The sequence below is a fragment of the Trichechus manatus genome, unplaced genomic scaffold, assembly GCF_000243295.1.
Source record: "Trichechus manatus latirostris isolate Lorelei unplaced genomic scaffold, TriManLat1.0 scaffold00056, whole genome shotgun sequence".
Classification (NCBI taxonomy): domain Eukaryota; kingdom Metazoa; phylum Chordata; class Mammalia; order Sirenia; family Trichechidae; genus Trichechus; species Trichechus manatus.
The window spans coordinates 14,164,485-14,182,945 of record NW_004443992.1 but is presented as its reverse complement, the minus strand read 5'-3'; the positions used below and the strand labels follow the sequence as shown (position 1 = coordinate 14,182,945).

Here is an 18,461-nt window from a genome sequence, read left to right as displayed (position 1 = left end):
AAGATCACATTGTACCCAATATAAAACTATTTGGTAGTGTAATGAATATAGAGAGACCCATGAATGTCTATATTTAGGGTAGAATAACTTGAGTCCTAGATAATATTATATTGGCAATTAAATAACAGTGAGAGCACAAATAAATTGTCAGACTGCAGTCATTTTGTCTTACCTGTATTCACTAATATGTTAGTTTATTATTGCATTTTCTCAGAAATAGTTTGGTATAAATTGCTATTTTTTTAATGACATTAAAATAGAATTGTCAGTCATTGCATTATTGCTTGTACATCCTTCTAAGAGAACCTGTTTGCACCTACTACCTATACTTAAAACTTGGACCTTGTTTGCTCAGATGACCTTACCGCCTTGGCCTCAACTGATTGGATCAGGCTAGACACACCTTACCCAAGGAGAACCAATCAGATTCTCACAGTTTGCACTGAGACAAATGGTGTCTGAGTCTTGTTAATGGTGGTGACCTAGAGAAGCCTAGAAGTTCTGTCTATGAGGTCTTCAGAGATAGCAAGGGTCACCATCTTCATTAAACCTGTTATGTCCTGTTTTTCCTTAGATTTCTTTGTATAAGTATCATTGAGCTATATTGGAAAAGGCAACTCTGGCCAAGAAGCCCAAGCAAAGCTTCCTGCTCTGTTCCCCTCATTGAGTCATGTATGCTAATCCCTTACCACCCAGAACCAGGTGGAAAAGCTGGAACAGAGAATATGACCGTGAACACACATCACCTTTCAATGCAGTGGTCCTGCCCTTTAGTGATATTCTTCCCAGTGGATGTCAAGCTCTGACCAATCTGATGAATAGTTTCTTCTCCAATTGGTGGACATCTAGGAAGGAGCTAGAGAGAAAGATCAGAGTGTAGGCAGAAGTTTTCTCCTCTTCAGGGGCTGCAGGAGACATTCAGCCCTGTCCCTAGCATGACTATGACCTAGCATATGTTTGAACCACTATAGGTGACTAGAATTCTCTAGGATAGACTCCCATAGGAGAATTGAACAAATGTATTTTAATCACTATTGCCTACTACCATACATTTGTCCCAAACTAATATAAGATATCGAATTACACTGGGAAGAAAGTCTTAATGTTTACTGCAGTTTAAGATTAATGACGGTGCCATTTCAAAAATATCTTTCAGAGAGATTTTTCTTTTCAGCTGGTGCATTATCTCTCACAGTAGCCTGGTGTGTATAATGGACCAACTTGGGAAATCTCAATTCTTATCTTCCCATTAGAAGTAACTTTAGTGTGAGATTATTAAAAACAATTTCTCTGCGTTGTTAAAACTGCCATGGTAAAGGCATGAGGGGTGAGGGATATTCAGCATAAAATTTAGAATATGACTCAGAGAAAGTCATTATGTGAATAAAGTAATTATTGGTCATTAAAATAGGAGTTGAGTTTTTATAAATATGTAACTGTAGTAGTCACTGTTCATTGGCCCTACAGCCCTGTCCCCATTCTCTTGACTAACAAAATTCTGATTTTTGCTGGGATGATCAATGTGCCCAACCCTAGGGCATGAATCTTGATAGATCTAATCTAGTTGCTTTTGCTAGAGATTAGTCTAGGGGCAGGCAGGCAACCCAGTTTTGACAATGATATATAAGGAGAAGTCTTCTGGAGGCTTATGGAAAAGATTACTATTCCCTAAACAGAGAGAGAAAATGGTATACAAGGAGAAAGTTCTTTGATTCCCGTCTACTTCCCTCCAGCTTAAAAATGCAGTCCTACCAGCATATAATGCTTGCAGCTTTGGCAGCCATCCTGCACCCATGAGGAGAGACATCACCAACATAAGATGGTTGTAATGTAGAAACATAGAGAAAGTCTTGGACCTGGACCAAGAGACGGTGTTTTAGAGAAGTGAGGGTTTCAAAAGATAAGCTTAAGATTGAGCAAATGAGTAAGTATATCAATGTGTTTTTGGAAGCCAGGTAATCACTGTTGGAAAAGGGAGAAACAATTATGGAATTGAAGAAGGCAAGGAAGAGCCCTGTGGTTTTGGATTGTTGGTATCATGATGAACTTACGAAGGGACCTAAAAGACAATGACCCCAGCAATAATAAGCACATTTAGTGCCCAGATTTTGATTTATAAAACCATTCCCACTAAAAGAAACCAAGGCTTCTTAGAGAAATGACTGGTTATAGGGCTGGGTTAGGAAAACTGTAAAATAAACCTGGGACATCTGGTTGAGCCAGAAAATCAAAAATTTTTTTTTTTTTTAATGATAGACAATGATTTTTTAAAATATTTTAAAAACCAGATACCAGATTTGGGGGCCTCCATTGGCCAAAATGAAACAATTTGAGCATCAAAATAAATAATATCAGTAATGGAGTATAACCTATTAAATAAGAATCCAAGAGTCTGTATTGATCGTAAATAATTAACTAAATAAGTGTAAGTAAGAGAAAGAATAAGGAGCCCTGGTTTAGTGCTTGACTGCTAACTGAAAAGTTGGCAGTTTGAGCACACTGGCTGCTATGCAGGAGAAAGACATAGCAGTCTGCTTCCGTAAAGATTTTTGTTGTTTTTAGATGCTGTCGAGTCTGTTCCGACTTAAAGCGACCCTACATACTATAGAACAAAACACTGCTCAGTTCTGAGCCATCTTCACAATCATTGCCATGTTTGAGCCAGTTGTTGCAGCTACTGTGTCAATCCATCTCACTGAGGATCTACCTCTTTTTTGCTGACCCTCCACCTTACCAAGCATGATAGTCCCTCCAGTAACATGTCCAAAGTATGTGAGACAAAGTCTCACCATCCTAGCTTCCACGGAGCACTCTGGCTGTACTTTTTCCAAGACAGACTTATTTGTTCTTCTGGCAGTTCATGTTATATTCAATATTCTTCACCAAAACCATAGTTCAAAGCCATCAATTCTTCTTCAGTCTTCCTTATTCATAGTCCAGCTTTCACATGCACATGAGGCAATTGAAGATACTATGGTCAGGCACACCTTCATCCTCAAAGTGGCATCTTTGCTTTTCAACACTTTAAAGGGATGTTTTGCAGCAGATTTGCCCAGTGCAATACATCATTTGATTTCTTGACTGCTGCTTCTATGGGCGTTGTGTATGCGAGTACAGTGAAATCCTTGACAACTTCAATATTTTCTCCATTTATCATGACATTGCTTATTGGCACAGTTGTGAAGATTTTTGTTTTCTTTATGTTGATGTGCAATCCATACTGAAGGCTGTAGTCTTTGATCTTCATCATTAAGCGCTTCAAGTCCCTGCACTTTCAGCAAGCAAGATTGTGTCATCTGTATAGCATTACAGGTTGTTAATGAGTCTTCCTCCAATCTTGACGCTGCACTTTTCTTCATATAGTTCTCAGATTATTTGCTTAGCATACAGATTGAATAAGTATACTGAAAGGATACAACCCTGATGCACACCTTTCCTGATTTTAAACCACACGGTGTCTGCTTGTTCTGTTCGAATGGCTTCCTCTTGGTCTATATACAGGTTCTTCATGTGCACAATTAAGTGTTCTGGAATTCTCATTCTTCACAATGTTATCCATGATTTGTTATGATCCACACAGTCAAATGATTTTGCATATTCAATAAAACACAGGTAAACATCTTTCTGGTATTCTCTGCTTTCAACCAAGAGCCATCTGACATTAGTAATGATATCCCTTGTTCCAAGTCCTCTTCTGAGTCTGGTGCTTGAGTTTCTGGAATTTCCCTGTTGGTGTACCGCTGCAACCATTTTTGAATTATCTTCAGCAAAATTTTACTTGTGTGTGATATTAACGATATTGTTTGATAATCCCCGCATACTGTTGGATCATCGTTCTTTGCAATGGGCACAAATATAGATCTCTTCCAGTTGGTTGGCCAGGTAGCTGTCTTCCAAATTTCTTGGCATACATGAGCGAGCGACTCCAGCACTGCATCTGTTTGTTGAAACATCTCAACTGGTATTCCGTCAATTCCTGGAGCCTTGTTTTACCCCAAAGACTTCAGTGCAGCTTGGACTTTTTCCTTCAGTATCATGGGTTCTTGATCATATGCTACCTCCTAAAATGGTTGATGACCAATTCTTTTTGGTACAGTGACTCTGTGTATTCCTTCTGTCTTCTTTTGATGCTTGCTGCGTCATTCGATATTTTCCCCATAGAAACTTTCAAAATTGTAACTCGAGGCTTGAATTTTTTCCTCAGTTCTTTCAGCTTGAGAAATACCGAGCATGTTCTTTGATTTTGGTTTTCTATCTCCAGGTCTTTGTGCATTTCATTATAATACTTTACTTTGTCTTCTCGAACTGCCCTATGAAATCTTCTGTTCAGCTCTTTTACTTCATCATTTTTTCCATTTACTTTTGCTACTCATGTTCAAGAGCAAGTTTCAAAGTCTCTTGTGACATCCATTTTGGTCTTTTCTTTCTTTCCTGTCTTTTTAATGACTGTTTGCTTTCTCCATGTATGATGTCCTTGATGTCATCCCACAACTTGTCTGGTCTTCAGTCATTAGTGTTCAATGGATCAAGTCTATGCTTGAGATGGTCTCCAAATTCAGGTAGGATATACTCAATGTCATATTTTGGCCTTCATGGACTTGTTCTAATTTTCTTCAGCTTCAACTTGAACTTGCATATGAGCAATTGATGATCTCTTCCGCAGTCGACCCCTGGCCTTGTTCTAAGTGATGGTATTGACCTCTTCCATCATCGCTTTCTACAGTTGTAGTCAGTTTGATTCCTGTGTTTTCCATCCATTGAGGTCCACATGTATAGTTGCCATTTATGTTGTTGAAAAAAGGTATTTGCCATGAATAAGTCGTTAGTCTTACAAAATTCTATCGTGCAATCTCTGGCATCATTTCTATCACAAAGGCCATATTTTTCCAACTATAGATACTTCTTCTTTGTTTCCAAATTTCTCATTCCAATCACTGGTAATTATCAATGCATCTTGATTGCATGTTTGATCAATTTCAGACTGCAGAAGGTGGTAAAAATCTTCAGTTTCTTCATCTTTGGCATTAGTGGTTGGTGTGTAAATTTGAATAGTAATCACATAGACTGGTCTTCCTTGTAGACATATGGATATTATCCTATCGCTGACAGTAGTGTACTTCAGGATATATCTTGAAATGTTGTTTTCAACAATGAATGCAACACCATTCCTCTTCTATTTGTCATTTCCAGCATAGTAGACCATATAATTGTCTGATTCAAAATGGCCAATACCAGTCCATTTTAGCTTATTAATGCCTAGCATATCAATTTTTATGTATTCCATTTCATTTTAGATGACTTCCAATTTTCTTTGATTCATACTTCGTACGTCCCACGTTTCATTTACTAATAGATATTTGTAGTTGTTTCTTCTCATTTTAGGTTGTGCCACATCAGCAAATGAAGTTCTGAAAGCTTTACTCCATCCATGTCATTAAGGTCAAGTCTGTTTTGAGGAGGCAGCTCTTCCCCAGTCGTATTTTGAGTGCCTCCCAACCTGAGGGTCTCATCTTCTGGCAGTATATCAGACAATGTTCCAGTGCTATTCATAAGATTTTCACTGGCCAATTTTTTTAGAAGTAGACTGCCAGGTCTTTCTTCTTAATCTGTCTTAGTTTGGAAGCTCCACTGAAACTTGTCCACCATAGGTGACCCTGCTGGTATTTGAAATACAGTGGCATAGCTTCCAGCATCACAGGAACACACAAGCCATCACAGTATGACAAACTGACAAACGTGGGCCGTAAAAATTACAGTCTTGGCCAGATTTACTGGCCTAAAGGAGACTGGAGAAACCCCGAGAGTATGGCCCCCAGACACCCTTTTAGCTCAGTGGTAAAGTTACCTTCGAGGTTCACTGATCAGCCTGCGAGTGGACAGCCCAGTAAAACCATGAGAGTAACGAGGTACAGGAGTCCAGTGACAAGGCCCAGAAGGCAGAAGGGGAGTAGGAAGCTGATGATAGGGAACACAAAGTAGAGTAAGGATATTGTTGATGTGTTGTGAGATTGTTAACCATTGTCATAGGGCAATATTTGTAGTAACTATTAAATGGGAGACTATTTTGTCCTGTAAGCCTTCATCTTAAGTGAGAATAACAGCACAATTAGAAGAGCGTAGTCAATGTCACTTAAATGTGTATGTAAAAAAAATTTTTGAAATGGCGTATCTTTGGCTATGTGTATTTTCACAAAAAAAAAAAAAAAAAGTTGAAAATTTAGAGGGTTAAAATGTTGTGGGGTTGTTAACCAATGTCATAAAACAGCATGTGTGTTACTGTTACATGAGAAACTATCTGTTCTGTAAGCCTTCACCTGAAGTACAATAAAATATTAAAAAAAAAAAAATTACAGTCTTGAAAATTCTGTAGGGTGGTTCTACTCTGTCCTATAGGGTCACAATGAGTCGGAATTGACTCCACAGCAACAGAAAAAGAAGGAAAAAGTCTTCCCTGCAGTCTAATGCCAGCTAATAAATGTATAAGGAATGATGAAGTTATAAAATCAACACTTTGAAAACATGATAATTATTAATTGACTCAGTAAAAATTATCAGTAGATGATAAAACTATTGAGTGAAAGTTTGATGTGGAACAAGATATTTACATAGTCTTGAAATCTCTCTCCACAAATTATTTATTAAATATAAAGAGTAAAATGTATAGGAAGACTGAACTCTCTTCTTACCTGCTTCCTCAGGAGGGAGCTGCTCTGTTTCAGAGGGTAAAGCCAGTGTTAATTACTGATTGCGATTTCTAGAAACTACTGCCATGCTAGCAAAACACTTCCCCTTGTCAATTGCCTATGATGTGGTAAATCTGCAATAATGGATTTTGATTTATAATCCAAAACATTCTATGGGAAAAGAAAAGTGTTAATATGCCTCAGCCTATCTGAGCTTGAATCGAGGTGCAACAGTAGCTACAAAGTTCCAGTTAATAGAAGTAAGTGAAACCAAAATAGCCCTCTGATCTTTTATCTTAAGCCAGGCCAAGTGCTCGGGACTATCAATTTCTCATTTAGTTAAATTACTTTCCAAGTTACTCTAGTTCATTCCTATGTACGTAAACATTTGTCTATTTAATTATATTATGTTGACTAGAACTTCAAACAATTTTTCTTTTGTATCAAGATTCTTGATCCACACGATTATTTAATATTAGAGATCTGCTTCTATTTCAATATGGCAACATTCACAAAAACATTCAAACCTCTATCTTTTGCCGGTACCTCAGATATTATGCTATGTCTTGGAAAAATAGCATGGAATATAATTTCAACATTAACCCTATAGGACTCAAATGGATACAGATTTCACCTGAGACAGACTTGCTGTTTTCCTAGATTTTTGCCTTATCTGTTCACAGAAAACTGATATCAGAAAGGCCAGTGACAGGTTGTTTTCTTCCTCCACTTGGTGCCATTCTTGCCCCATCACTAATCAATTTTTATTTTTAAAAATGTCCCAAGTTTCAGTTTTTAAGAGATCAATGGTGTAATATTAATACTTCTCAAAGAGAAACGGATAAATTGGCTACTCATTTTTCAAAACTGACTTTTATATTTGGAAATTCTAAGTGGATTAGTGTCCACTTACCTTAAGTGTTTTAAGTGTATCAGTTGGGACCATGGACGCTTAGACGTACTGGCTCCCCAGGAACTGCTCACGGAGTAATATGCCTGTGCTTTGGGTTCTAATCTTGAAAGACATGTTAAAATCGACTCCCTACCTCCACAGCAGCCTGAAGATGTTAGCGGCAAAGTTCTAATACGTGTGATATATTATGGCTCATGTAATAAGTTTTTTTTTTTTAACCAAATTAAGGTTATAACAAGTTTATTTTTAATCTGAACATCTAAAAAAAATGAGATGTTTTCAGATTATATTTAAAATGTAAGAGGAAATATACATTCATAACAAATTAATATTATCCTTTTGAAGACTTGCATTATCTTTAATGCCTTTTAAAAATGTGTATCTATAGCTGTCTTTATAAAAGAATTAGCACAATGAATTAGGTTCCATTCCTAGGTCATCTAACCTGGGTTGGTTGGTAGAGTGGATGTCATCTCATTCCTGCAATGCAGGCCCTTCATTTTGTTTCCTAATCTCTATGGTAACTGTTGCTCTCACCAGCACCCAGAAGATAAGCATAATTACTTGCCTCTCCAACAAGCAAAGTTACTACAGAAATAGTCTTTTGAAGCAGAGACATAGGGGTGGCCTTAAATTATTCAAGATATTTATTACTAATGAATGCACTTCTGTGAGTCATTGCAGCCTCAACTGCCAGTGTTTTGCATACAATTGCTGTGGAGTCAGAACCAGACATCAACTCTACATAGGAATGCTACATGTGGAAATCTGCTATTACTCAGCTTTTCCTACCTCCATAAATGCTGAGTTATTTCTGCAGAATACTGGACTAAAAGGATTGATTCTCCAGACAAACTAAGAAAGTAGGGACCTGGCGTGTGGAGGCAGGTAGATGGCATCTCCATCAGCACTGGGGACTTCAGGTGGAGCTTGGAGGAGCATTTCTACACCAACAAGAGCCATACGGCCCTTGCTATTTCTTTTCAAAACAAATCTTATTGTCTAGATTTTGGCAAGTCTGGTATTATCACTATTGCCATCATATTTTTGAAGAACTAACATAATTAGTTTTTGCATTAGTTTCTCTCTCTGTAAAATGGTATTTATCTGACCAAATAATGTGTGCTTTAATTCATTCATTTATTTGGAGAGGGGAGAAAGCACTATTTAAAATTTAATGATCTGTAACTTTTTCAAACAATTTTAAACTTCTTATGTTAAAGAATATGATGTCTTTTTTATAGCATAAACTATTTTGGTTGAAAGTGAATGTACATAGAGAGGGAGAAAGAGAGTGAGAGAGAGCGTTTGAACAATAGTTACAATATGAAACTATTAACAGGTAGCTAATTGGCTTCTTTTTAAAAAATAAAGTAGTAACAACTGAATTCTGTGTGTGTGTGTGCATATATATGTGTGTGTATATATTATATATGTATATATAGCATATATTTTGTATATATACACATAATTCTAGGGCTTTAGAACCGTATTTTCAGAAACCAATAGTGTGAATACTTAGAACTTTTGAGGCATTATAATTTTAAGAGTGGACTAGATTCTCATTTCAAAAAAAAGTAAATTTACTTGAATTTCAAAGGGCAAAATTTGAAGCTCTCAATTGTTTAAATTTATAATAAACATTATGCTAAATAATTGTACATAATACATTTTTTACCAAATACTATCTATTCAAACACCTTATCACATTATCCTCTTGTGAGCTTTCTTTAAATATATATATATAGTCATATATGTGTGTGTATAGATATATGTGTGTATGTATATTTGAATATAGGTATACAAATACATCCATGTATCTATATATCTATGTTGTTGTTGTTGTTATGTACCATCAAGTTGGTTCCGACTCGTAGTCACCCCATGTACAACAGAAGGAAACACTGCCTGGTCCTGTGCCATCTTCACCATCGTTGTTATGCTTGAGCCCATTGCTGCAGCCACCATGTCAATCCATCTCGTTGAGGGTTTTCCTCTCTTTCATTGACCATCTACTTTACCAAGCATGATGTCCTTCTCCAGGGACTGGTCCCTCCTGTAACATGTACAAAGTGCGTGAGGTGAAGTCTCTCCATCCATGCTTCTAAGGAGCATCTGGCTGTACTTCTTCCAAGGCAGATTTATTCATTCTTCTGGCAGTCCATGGTATATTCAATATTCTTTGCCAACACCATAATTCAAAAGTGTCAGTTCTTCTTAGGTCTTCCTTACTCATTGTCTAGCTTTCACCTGCCTATGAGGCAACTGAAAATACCATGGCTTGGGTCAGGTGCACATTAATCCTGAAAGTGACATCCTTGCTTTCCAACACTTTAAAGAGGTCTTTTGCAGCAGATTTGCCCAACACGATACGTCGTCTGATTTCTATACATATATTTAAATACTACTCCAGGGAATCCTTGGAATGCACTCCTAGAAGCATGGCCAGTTTAAGAAGTCTCTATTCCTCTATTCTCCCAAGAGGTTTTACAGTCTTCCCAAACACTGTGTATTCATTGTTCCCCAGGTAAAATGACTGTAGTTGCCTTTTTGTTTCTTCCCTCTCCCTCCCCACTGCAAGACTGCCTGTTTAACATATTGATTCATTTCTAGTTACAAGAACCCACTTGCCATCTGTCATTCCAGGAAATTCCTGAGATGGACCCAGATAAACAAGGTGGGTATTACTGTCAAGTTTCTGGGCACAGTTTGTAAACAAAAAAAAATTAGCACAGATGTATTTTTAGACACCGGAGTTGCAGAAGAGAAGACATTGGCAAATTTCTGGCTGGAAAAGAAAATATTAGGTGAGTAAAGAGACTTTTCTCTCTCTTCTAAACAGAAATCTGTAATTAATTGAAGCCTATTTGGTCTATTATCTCCAAAGCACCAAAAAATAATTTAACAAAATACTTGATGTCAATATAGTTACATTTTAAATTGCTATTCAAATACACAAAAGTAGCTTCTTATTTTTATTTATCTGTGTGGTTTACTGTTAAAATGACATCACTGGAGTTTTTTTAATGTCAAGGGTAAGTTTCCAGTACTACGCGATCCCGAAGTGAGGAGAAAGGTCCCACAGCTGTCACCATATGAAAACTTGATAAATCAATATGGGGAAACCAATTTCCCTCTCCTATAACATCTTTAAATGCCAGGTTAGGCCCAGGACCAGTCTGTGACATCTTTGGTGCTGAATCTATTTGCAGCCTTATTCCCCTAGCTGAAATCTAGATTGTTAAACTTACTTTTTTATATAAAATTCGGTAACATCTCAAGTTATTTATCTTAAACAACATTATGAATGGTTCAAATTATCTTTTAAGTTTCCCAGATTTGAAGGTACCAGAGTTTACCCCATATTGGTAATCTAAACACAAAGCAGCAGGTTTAATCCATTCAATGCTCAAGTTTTCTTGCCACATAGCGGTTCGCAAATGTAGGGTAAATCACAATCACCTGGAGCGATTGTTAAATTTCTGGGCTCCACCTACAGAGTTTGGGAGTAGTAGTTCTGGAGTGGGGTCCAAGAATGTGCATTTCTAACAAGTTCCCAGGTGATGCTAATGCTGCCCACCTGTGACCCACTTGGGTACCCACTAACATAAAGCATCAATTTCTAGACTAACTAGATGATGGACAGTTGTTGCTGGTTGCCGAGGAGTTGATTCCAACTCATGGCAACCCCATGTGTGCAGAGTAGAACTGCTCCGTAAGGTTTTCAAGGCTCTTCCCTTTCAGAAACAGATCACCAGGCCTGTCTCCAGGAATCCTGTAGGTGGGTTCGAAGTTGAGCGTTTAACAGTTTGCACCCCCCAGGGCCTCCTAATAGACAGCTGAAGAGGTTTTATTACATTCATCTTAGTACCTATGAAAAATGATGAATTTATCTGACTAAGCAAAAAATAAAAAAATTGTTTAAAGCAACTGATGTTCCCCAAGTTGCTTCCACAAATAAGAACATAGGTAGCTTATATTGTTTCTTTTAAGCATCTAAACTACTTCGTTCAACATTTTTGGCCTGACAAAACCTGCTGCTGTCTAGTGAATTCCAACTCATAGCGACCCTGTGATGCATCCAGCAATTTTTTTTTTCGTTTTTTGAGTTATCTGCTACCAGCAGGACAAACCAAATGAAACCTTGAGGAAGCAGGGCCAGAAGGGAGACTCACCTGGGAGACTCGCACGTTTTCCATGTTGCTCTGTATCACAGCTTGCCATGATATGCTGCATAACTTCATCAGATGACACTGCAAAACATAATTTGACAAGAGTGTGGTGTGCCAGATGGTAGAGCATCTCTAAAGTCACTGCTTCACCAAGAACAGCATACGGGAAGCCGCAGAGCCCCCATTTTGCTGATTCTCTGTTATCTGTTTGGCACATGAGAGGAACCAGGTCACAAAACCTGGCTAATTTCCAGGAGGGGAAAATGTTGGACATTACACTTTTGTAAATTACTTTCATACCATTTTGCTTCTGTTCCACTTGTTTTCCTTCTCCAGACAGAGTGCAGACGTGTTTCTTAACTTCTCCCAGACTCGAACATTGGGTTCTTATCTGAACACTAAGCATTTTTAAAATGTAAGGAAACAAATACTGAATCACAAACATTTTAGGGCAAACTGTAGATTCTTCAGTATGTTTGTGCCTCTTCAAAAAAAAATATGGAAGATTCTCAGACAAGATGGCTTGTCTTGGTGATATTTTTTTAGGCACAGCCCTCATTTACCTGAGATAGATGTCCTCAACTCATGATTATATATTGGTCACTGAAGCAAACTTCAGAGAGAGGCCCGTGGTGTGCTCTAACTCCTCAAGTATGGCACTCTAACCCATGTCACTAAGCTAGTGCCTGGTGCTCAATATCCATATGTGTAATGGTTAGGAAAAGATCGCTGGGTGGCGCAAATGGTTTGCGTGTGACTACTAACCTAGGGCTGGTGGTTCAAACCCACTCAGCAGCATCACAAAGAAAGGCCTGGCAATCTGCTTCCATAAAGATTACAGCCAATAAAACTACGGAGCAGTACTACTCTTTAACACATGTGGTCTCCATGAGTTGGAATTGACTTGATGGCTGTGTTTTTTTGTTTGTTTGTTTTTGATTTTTTTATGGTTAGGACTTTGCTCCAGTTTCCAAACTAAAATTAAGTCAGTGTGGCTTGGTATGTGTCGTGGATTGAACTGTATCCCCCCAAAATATGTGTCAACTTGGCTAGGCCATTATTCCCAGTATTGTGTGAGTGTCTACCATTTTGTCATCTGATGTGATTTTCCTATGTGTTATAAATCCTACCTCTATGATGTTAATGACTCAATCTACAAGATTAGGTTGTGTTTTATGTCAATCTCTTTTGAGACATAAAAGAGAGAAGCAAGTAGAGAGATGGGGGACCTTATACCACCAAGAAACAAGAGCCAGGAGAATAGTGCATCCTTTGTACCCGGGGTCCCTGTGCTGAGAATCTCCTCAACCGGGGAAGATTGATGACAAGGACTTTCCCCCAGAGCTGACAGACAGATAAAGCCTCCCTCTGGAGCTGGCACCCTGAGTTTAGACTTCTAGTCTCCTAGACTGTGAGAGAATAAATTTCTCTTTGTTAAAGCCATCCACTTGTGGTATTTCTGGTATAGCAGCACTAGATGACTAAGAAAGTATGAAATTCAGACTGAGTCATGTTTGGGAAAGAGCCATCCCTTGAAGACAAACAGAAACCTCTAAGGTTTTTATCCTGAGCATCTGGTGGAAGACCCTGATTTTAAGTGGCATCGTGGCCACCAATTGCTATACTCGTCTTTGGCTTTGGGTCCACTTGATGGCATAAAACTCCACGTCAAGACTGGACACAGAAATCCTCAGTAAGCCTAGTGCTTGGTCTCCCTGTTTATGCTACACAGCCATCCCCTCGCCTCAGGAAACTGCCAACAACTACTGTTTTGAACTTGACAAAATGTAAATAATAAATGTAAGAATAAATGCAGCATGGTATTATTGCAGGAATATGTAGCGTAATGGAACAGAATAGAGCCCAGAAACTGACCCATATAAATTTGGAACGTTAGCATATGATAAAGATGGCATTTTAACTCAATGAGGAAATTACAGATTATTTAATAGTATTGGGGCCATTGGATAACCATTGGGAAAAATATATAGAGTCTCTAATTTATATCATACATAAAAATAACATCAGAATATATTACAAAGTGAAACATAAATTATTAAAACTCCTAAAACTATTAGGAGAAAATATGGGAAATTTTTTTTTATTAGAATTACAATACATTTATAGATTCATTTAGGGTAGAATTCACATCTTCATGATACTAAAATTTCTATCCAGGAATAAAGTAGAGCTCTCTATTTATTCATCTCATCATTAATGTCTTTCAATAAAGCTTTATAAGGCTTTATACATTGGTGTATTGTATAGATTTAAAAATTATCTGCTCTAGCTGATTATTGCTGCTATAAAGCTGTGATCCTCAATGTCTGGTTCCTGGGTCAACAGCAGCGGCATCACCTGGGAACATGCTCAGAACTAGTGAATCAGAACTCTGGGGTTAAGGCCCCGCAGCTTGTCTTTGAACAGGTAAACATGATACAAGCTAAAGTTTGGAAATCACTGGTGTAAAGGGAATTTATTGATTCCTGAACAGTTGTCCTGAATCCAGCCAACTTACAGGTGATTCTTATGGGTTATCTAGACAGATAATCAGATCATTTGTAAATCCTGATATCATCTGCAAATCTATTCCTTGCCAATATTTATACCTCTTTTTTTCTCATCTTATTTATTTATTTTTTTGATTAGATTCCAAAATAGGAGCAGCAAATAAGTTTCAAACTGAAATCATGTGCCAAGTCCCTTGACTGATACTGACTGCCTAGAAGGCCCTCTTGACAAGGTGGTGGATGCCACGAGGGTGGGATTTTTGTCTATTTTGTTAACTGCTATATTTCAAGGACCTGGAATTATGCCAGATCCACATAGTATGAGTGCAATACGTAAATGAATGAATGGATGATTAGCTTTTGAGTCTTTGTTGTTAGGTGCCATTGAGGTGGTTCCAACTCATAGCAACCCTGTGTACAACAGAACAAAACACTGCCCAGTTCTGTGTCATCTTAACAATCGTTGTTATGCTTGAGCCCATTGTTGCAGCCATTGTGTCAATCCATCTCATTGACGGTCTTCCTCTTTTTCACTGACCTACTTTACCAAGCATGATGTCATTCTCCAGGGACTGCTCCCTCCTGATAACATATCCAAAGTATGTGAGATGAAGTCTATATATGCATAAATATGTGTGCATGTATAACTAGAATATAACGTGTTTAAAACATTGAGTTTATATTCTATGTATAGTTTTTTTTTTTTTTTAATCTTATTTGTTTCACAGGGTCTTCTTCTTTTGTTTAAAAAGTGGGTAGATTCCTGGAGGACTAGTCCTACCTTTTGGTGGATTCCCTAGTTAGAGAGACTCAGAGGGATACCCTGTAGGGTCACCTGGAGCCCCAGGGTCCTGTGAGTCCCTTATTACTTGTTCCCAGGCCTTGATTTTCTTACCTGTTAAATAAAGGAAGGCTATATGATCTCCCAGGAGTCTTCGTGGCAGAGTGGTTAAGTGCTCAGCTACTAACCAAAAGGTCAACAGTTTAAACATACCGGCTGCTCTGAGGGAGAAAGATATGGCAATCTGCTTCCGTAGAGATTACAGCCTTGGAAACCCTACGAGGCAGTTCCACTCTGTCCTGTAGGGTCATTATTTAAGTCGGAATTGACTCGACAGCAATGGGTTTGGTTTTTTTGTTCATATGATCTCTAGGATTTCTTTCTGGTATGTGGGATTTATATACCAAAACGATCCTTTATCCATAATATTTCATGTTTTCTTTGCAGATGCTTGTAATAGTATCGAGAATTTCATTTATAGAACAGCCTTCAAATTACGATCTGTGCAAACTCTGTGCCAAAGTAAGTACAGGCTCTCTTGAAGCACTTGAAATAATCTGCTGCTGATGTGTGATATAAAATTTATAGAGAAAACAAAAGGTCCCCATGTGAGTGACCCCATGACTCAGGAAGACTGGACCTGTGCATACCCTACTTGTAACAGAGAACATTGTGAAGAGTATACCATGCTCATTCAACCCCTGTGTGGCTCTGCTGACTAACTATAGAAAGTGATTTGTGGATGAACATTTTAATTTTTTTTTCATTCTCCCTATTTGGTTTCTGGAAATTTTTTTTTTGTTTCGTTTTTAGGATACTAATATTGACACAAAATAAAATTACAAAAGAAGCTAGTTTAGAATCTGTACTTACAGATTTAAGTGTGAAAATTTATGAATCCTTCTACGTGAGAGTTGCATTTTTTAGTTGTACCACTTATCTACATCTGAACATCCAAAAGTAGGTTCAAATGAATAATCCATGGACCACAAATTTCAAAACTATCTTAAGTATTCCTTGAGAACTGCCATTTTGTGTTAACTTTTTATCTGATTGAATGCTATGGTTTTCTTTTCCTATAGTGTTATTTGGAGCTCTGGTGGTACAGTGGTTAAGAACTGGGCTGCTAACCAAAATGTTGGCAGTTTAAATCTACCAGCCACTCCTTTGAAGCCCTATGTGTTATTTAGGTAAAATATAATGAAAACGTTTATCCTGTAAAAATTCTGCAAAATGAAATAATTGGGTTCTAGCTATATTAAAAAAAGGCATTCCACATATCTAAAGTTATTGATTTCCTATAAGTTCTTTATAGCATGAAAAAAGTATCATGTGAAATGGTTTCTGACATTTATCATATCAGACCGGAAGCTGCTGGGAGTATGACATTTCTACTAAAGGTTAAATTCATTTTATGCTTTTCTGACTGCCTAGTAAGTTATATAGACCAGTGGTTTTCAAATTGTGCTTTACAAAGTGTACATGGGTGTGCATGGGCATGAAAAGCCTAGCAAGGTGAGAAAGGGAGGGAGAGGCAAGTTAGGAAGGTTCAAGGATCATCTCTTCAACCAGAACAACTCTGTATTTCTCTGTTTTACATACTGTGTTTCCCTATGAGCCTTCTTTTGGAAAAAGAATTCTTGGCTTTTAAAAACGTTTTCTAAAATCACTGATCTGGACAAATAAACTCACACATGACCATTATTTCTTATCCCAAGGATCAAGAAAAGGTAGAATTTGATCACTAACAGTTTACCCTCAATTATATTATTTTTTGGGAGAATTTCTCCCATTAAAGAAAATATTTACAAAAGTCTCCCTCATTAATGCCTAGGAGTCCCTGGGTGGTGCAAATGGTTAAGTGCTTGGCTACTAACTAAAAGGTTTGTGGTTCAAACCCACTTAGAGGTGCCTCAGAAGAAAGGCCTGGTGATCTGCTTCCAAAAGATCATAGCCATGAAAATCCTATGGAGCACAGTTCTACTCTGCCACATGTGGGGTCGCCATGAGCCAGAATTGACTCAACAGCAACTTTTTTTTTTTAAACTATGTGTATAACAGCATAATTTAAGAATGCGTATTTTTGAACTTTTTGTTATCCTTGGCATCAGAAGCAGTGAATATAAATAATACTCATGGGAAATATGAACAATAAACAAAATCAGTAGTTGAAAAGTTTTACCTAAAAAGAAACAAAAATGTGAAAGCAACAATGACAAAATATTCCAAACACTGAGAGAAGAAGGCATGCATGAGTTCTGAGGAGCAAGATCTGGAAGCATCCTGTGTAAGCATTGTGAGGAGATGAGGATACCACCGTCACCTGGTCTGCTGTAATAAAGAAGTCTCAGCAGAAGACAAAAATGTCCTGTTTATCGAATGCCAGGCAGAGATGATGGGTTTTGCGATTACATAATGATTGAAGATTTTGCAGCTTCTACCACCTGCAGCCATGTTTTTATTCAAGTCGTATTCCCCAAACCTGCTCCTACTCCTCACTTGCTGAGACTCTCTACTTGAAAGCAGTAATAGACAATAAATAAAAATTTTTATGACACTTGCTAGATTTTTTTATCTGAGAGATTGATTTACAAAGTAGAGAGAAGTGCGGGTTTTACTGTTTCAAAGGCTTAAGCATTTCAAAAGCCAACCACTCTTAGTGCTACTGACATCTCCACCTCTCAGAATATAAAAGTTGAGTGTTTATTAATTTTGTCTGTCAGCCTCTCTTCTCGAGAAACCATAGGGTGGTTCCACTTCATTCTACCTGCTATTTATTGCCTTGTAAAATTTTTAGGAGAAGGAGGTAATAATATAAGAAATAAACCATCATTTTTTGTAAGCAACTCTGGTTTTATTGAGTGCCTTCCCTAGATAATAATACTGATGGAACCAAGATCAAAAAAGATATTACTGAGGCAAGGATGGGACCTAAAGCGTCTAATGCTTCAGCAATTGCCCCTTTATAAAGATCGCTGGGATTTTAAATTGCATCAGGTTGTTGCTAGGTGCTGTTGAGTTGATTTGACTCATAGCAACCCCATGTGACAGAGAAGAACTGTAATCTTTTTTCTTGGTTTTCTTGACTGTAATCTTCATGGAAACAGATCACCAGGTCTTTCTCCTGTGGAGCTGCTGGATGAGTTTGAACAACCAATCTTTTGGTTAGCAGCCAAGTACTTAACTGTTATGCCACCAAGACTCCTTCAAATTACAGTATAACACACAATATTCCTTCTGAAGCTAGGCTAATAGCTTCTCTTGACGTATATTTACATGAGTATAAATAAAACTATGTTTATTAAGAAAGGTAAATTTTCTCAATACACTTAATGAATATAAAACTGTTTCTCCTAACTTTTCATTGCAGTGTCCTAACTTGCTTGGGAGGCTGTTTTTCAA

General features: G+C 37.6%; 1 protein-coding gene across 1 annotated transcript in view; it reads left to right on the top strand.

Annotated features, from left to right (window-relative positions):
• Window positions 1-10,254: 10,254 nt before the first annotated feature.
• Window positions 10,255-18,461, top strand: part of DYTN (dystrotelin) — a 64,941-nt gene continuing 56,734 nt past the window's right edge. The window contains 2 exon segments of the mRNA XM_004378271.1: window positions 10,255-10,273; window positions 15,507-15,581. Of these exon segments, the coding sequence (XP_004378328.1) occupies window positions 10,255-10,273; window positions 15,507-15,581 (94 nt within the window).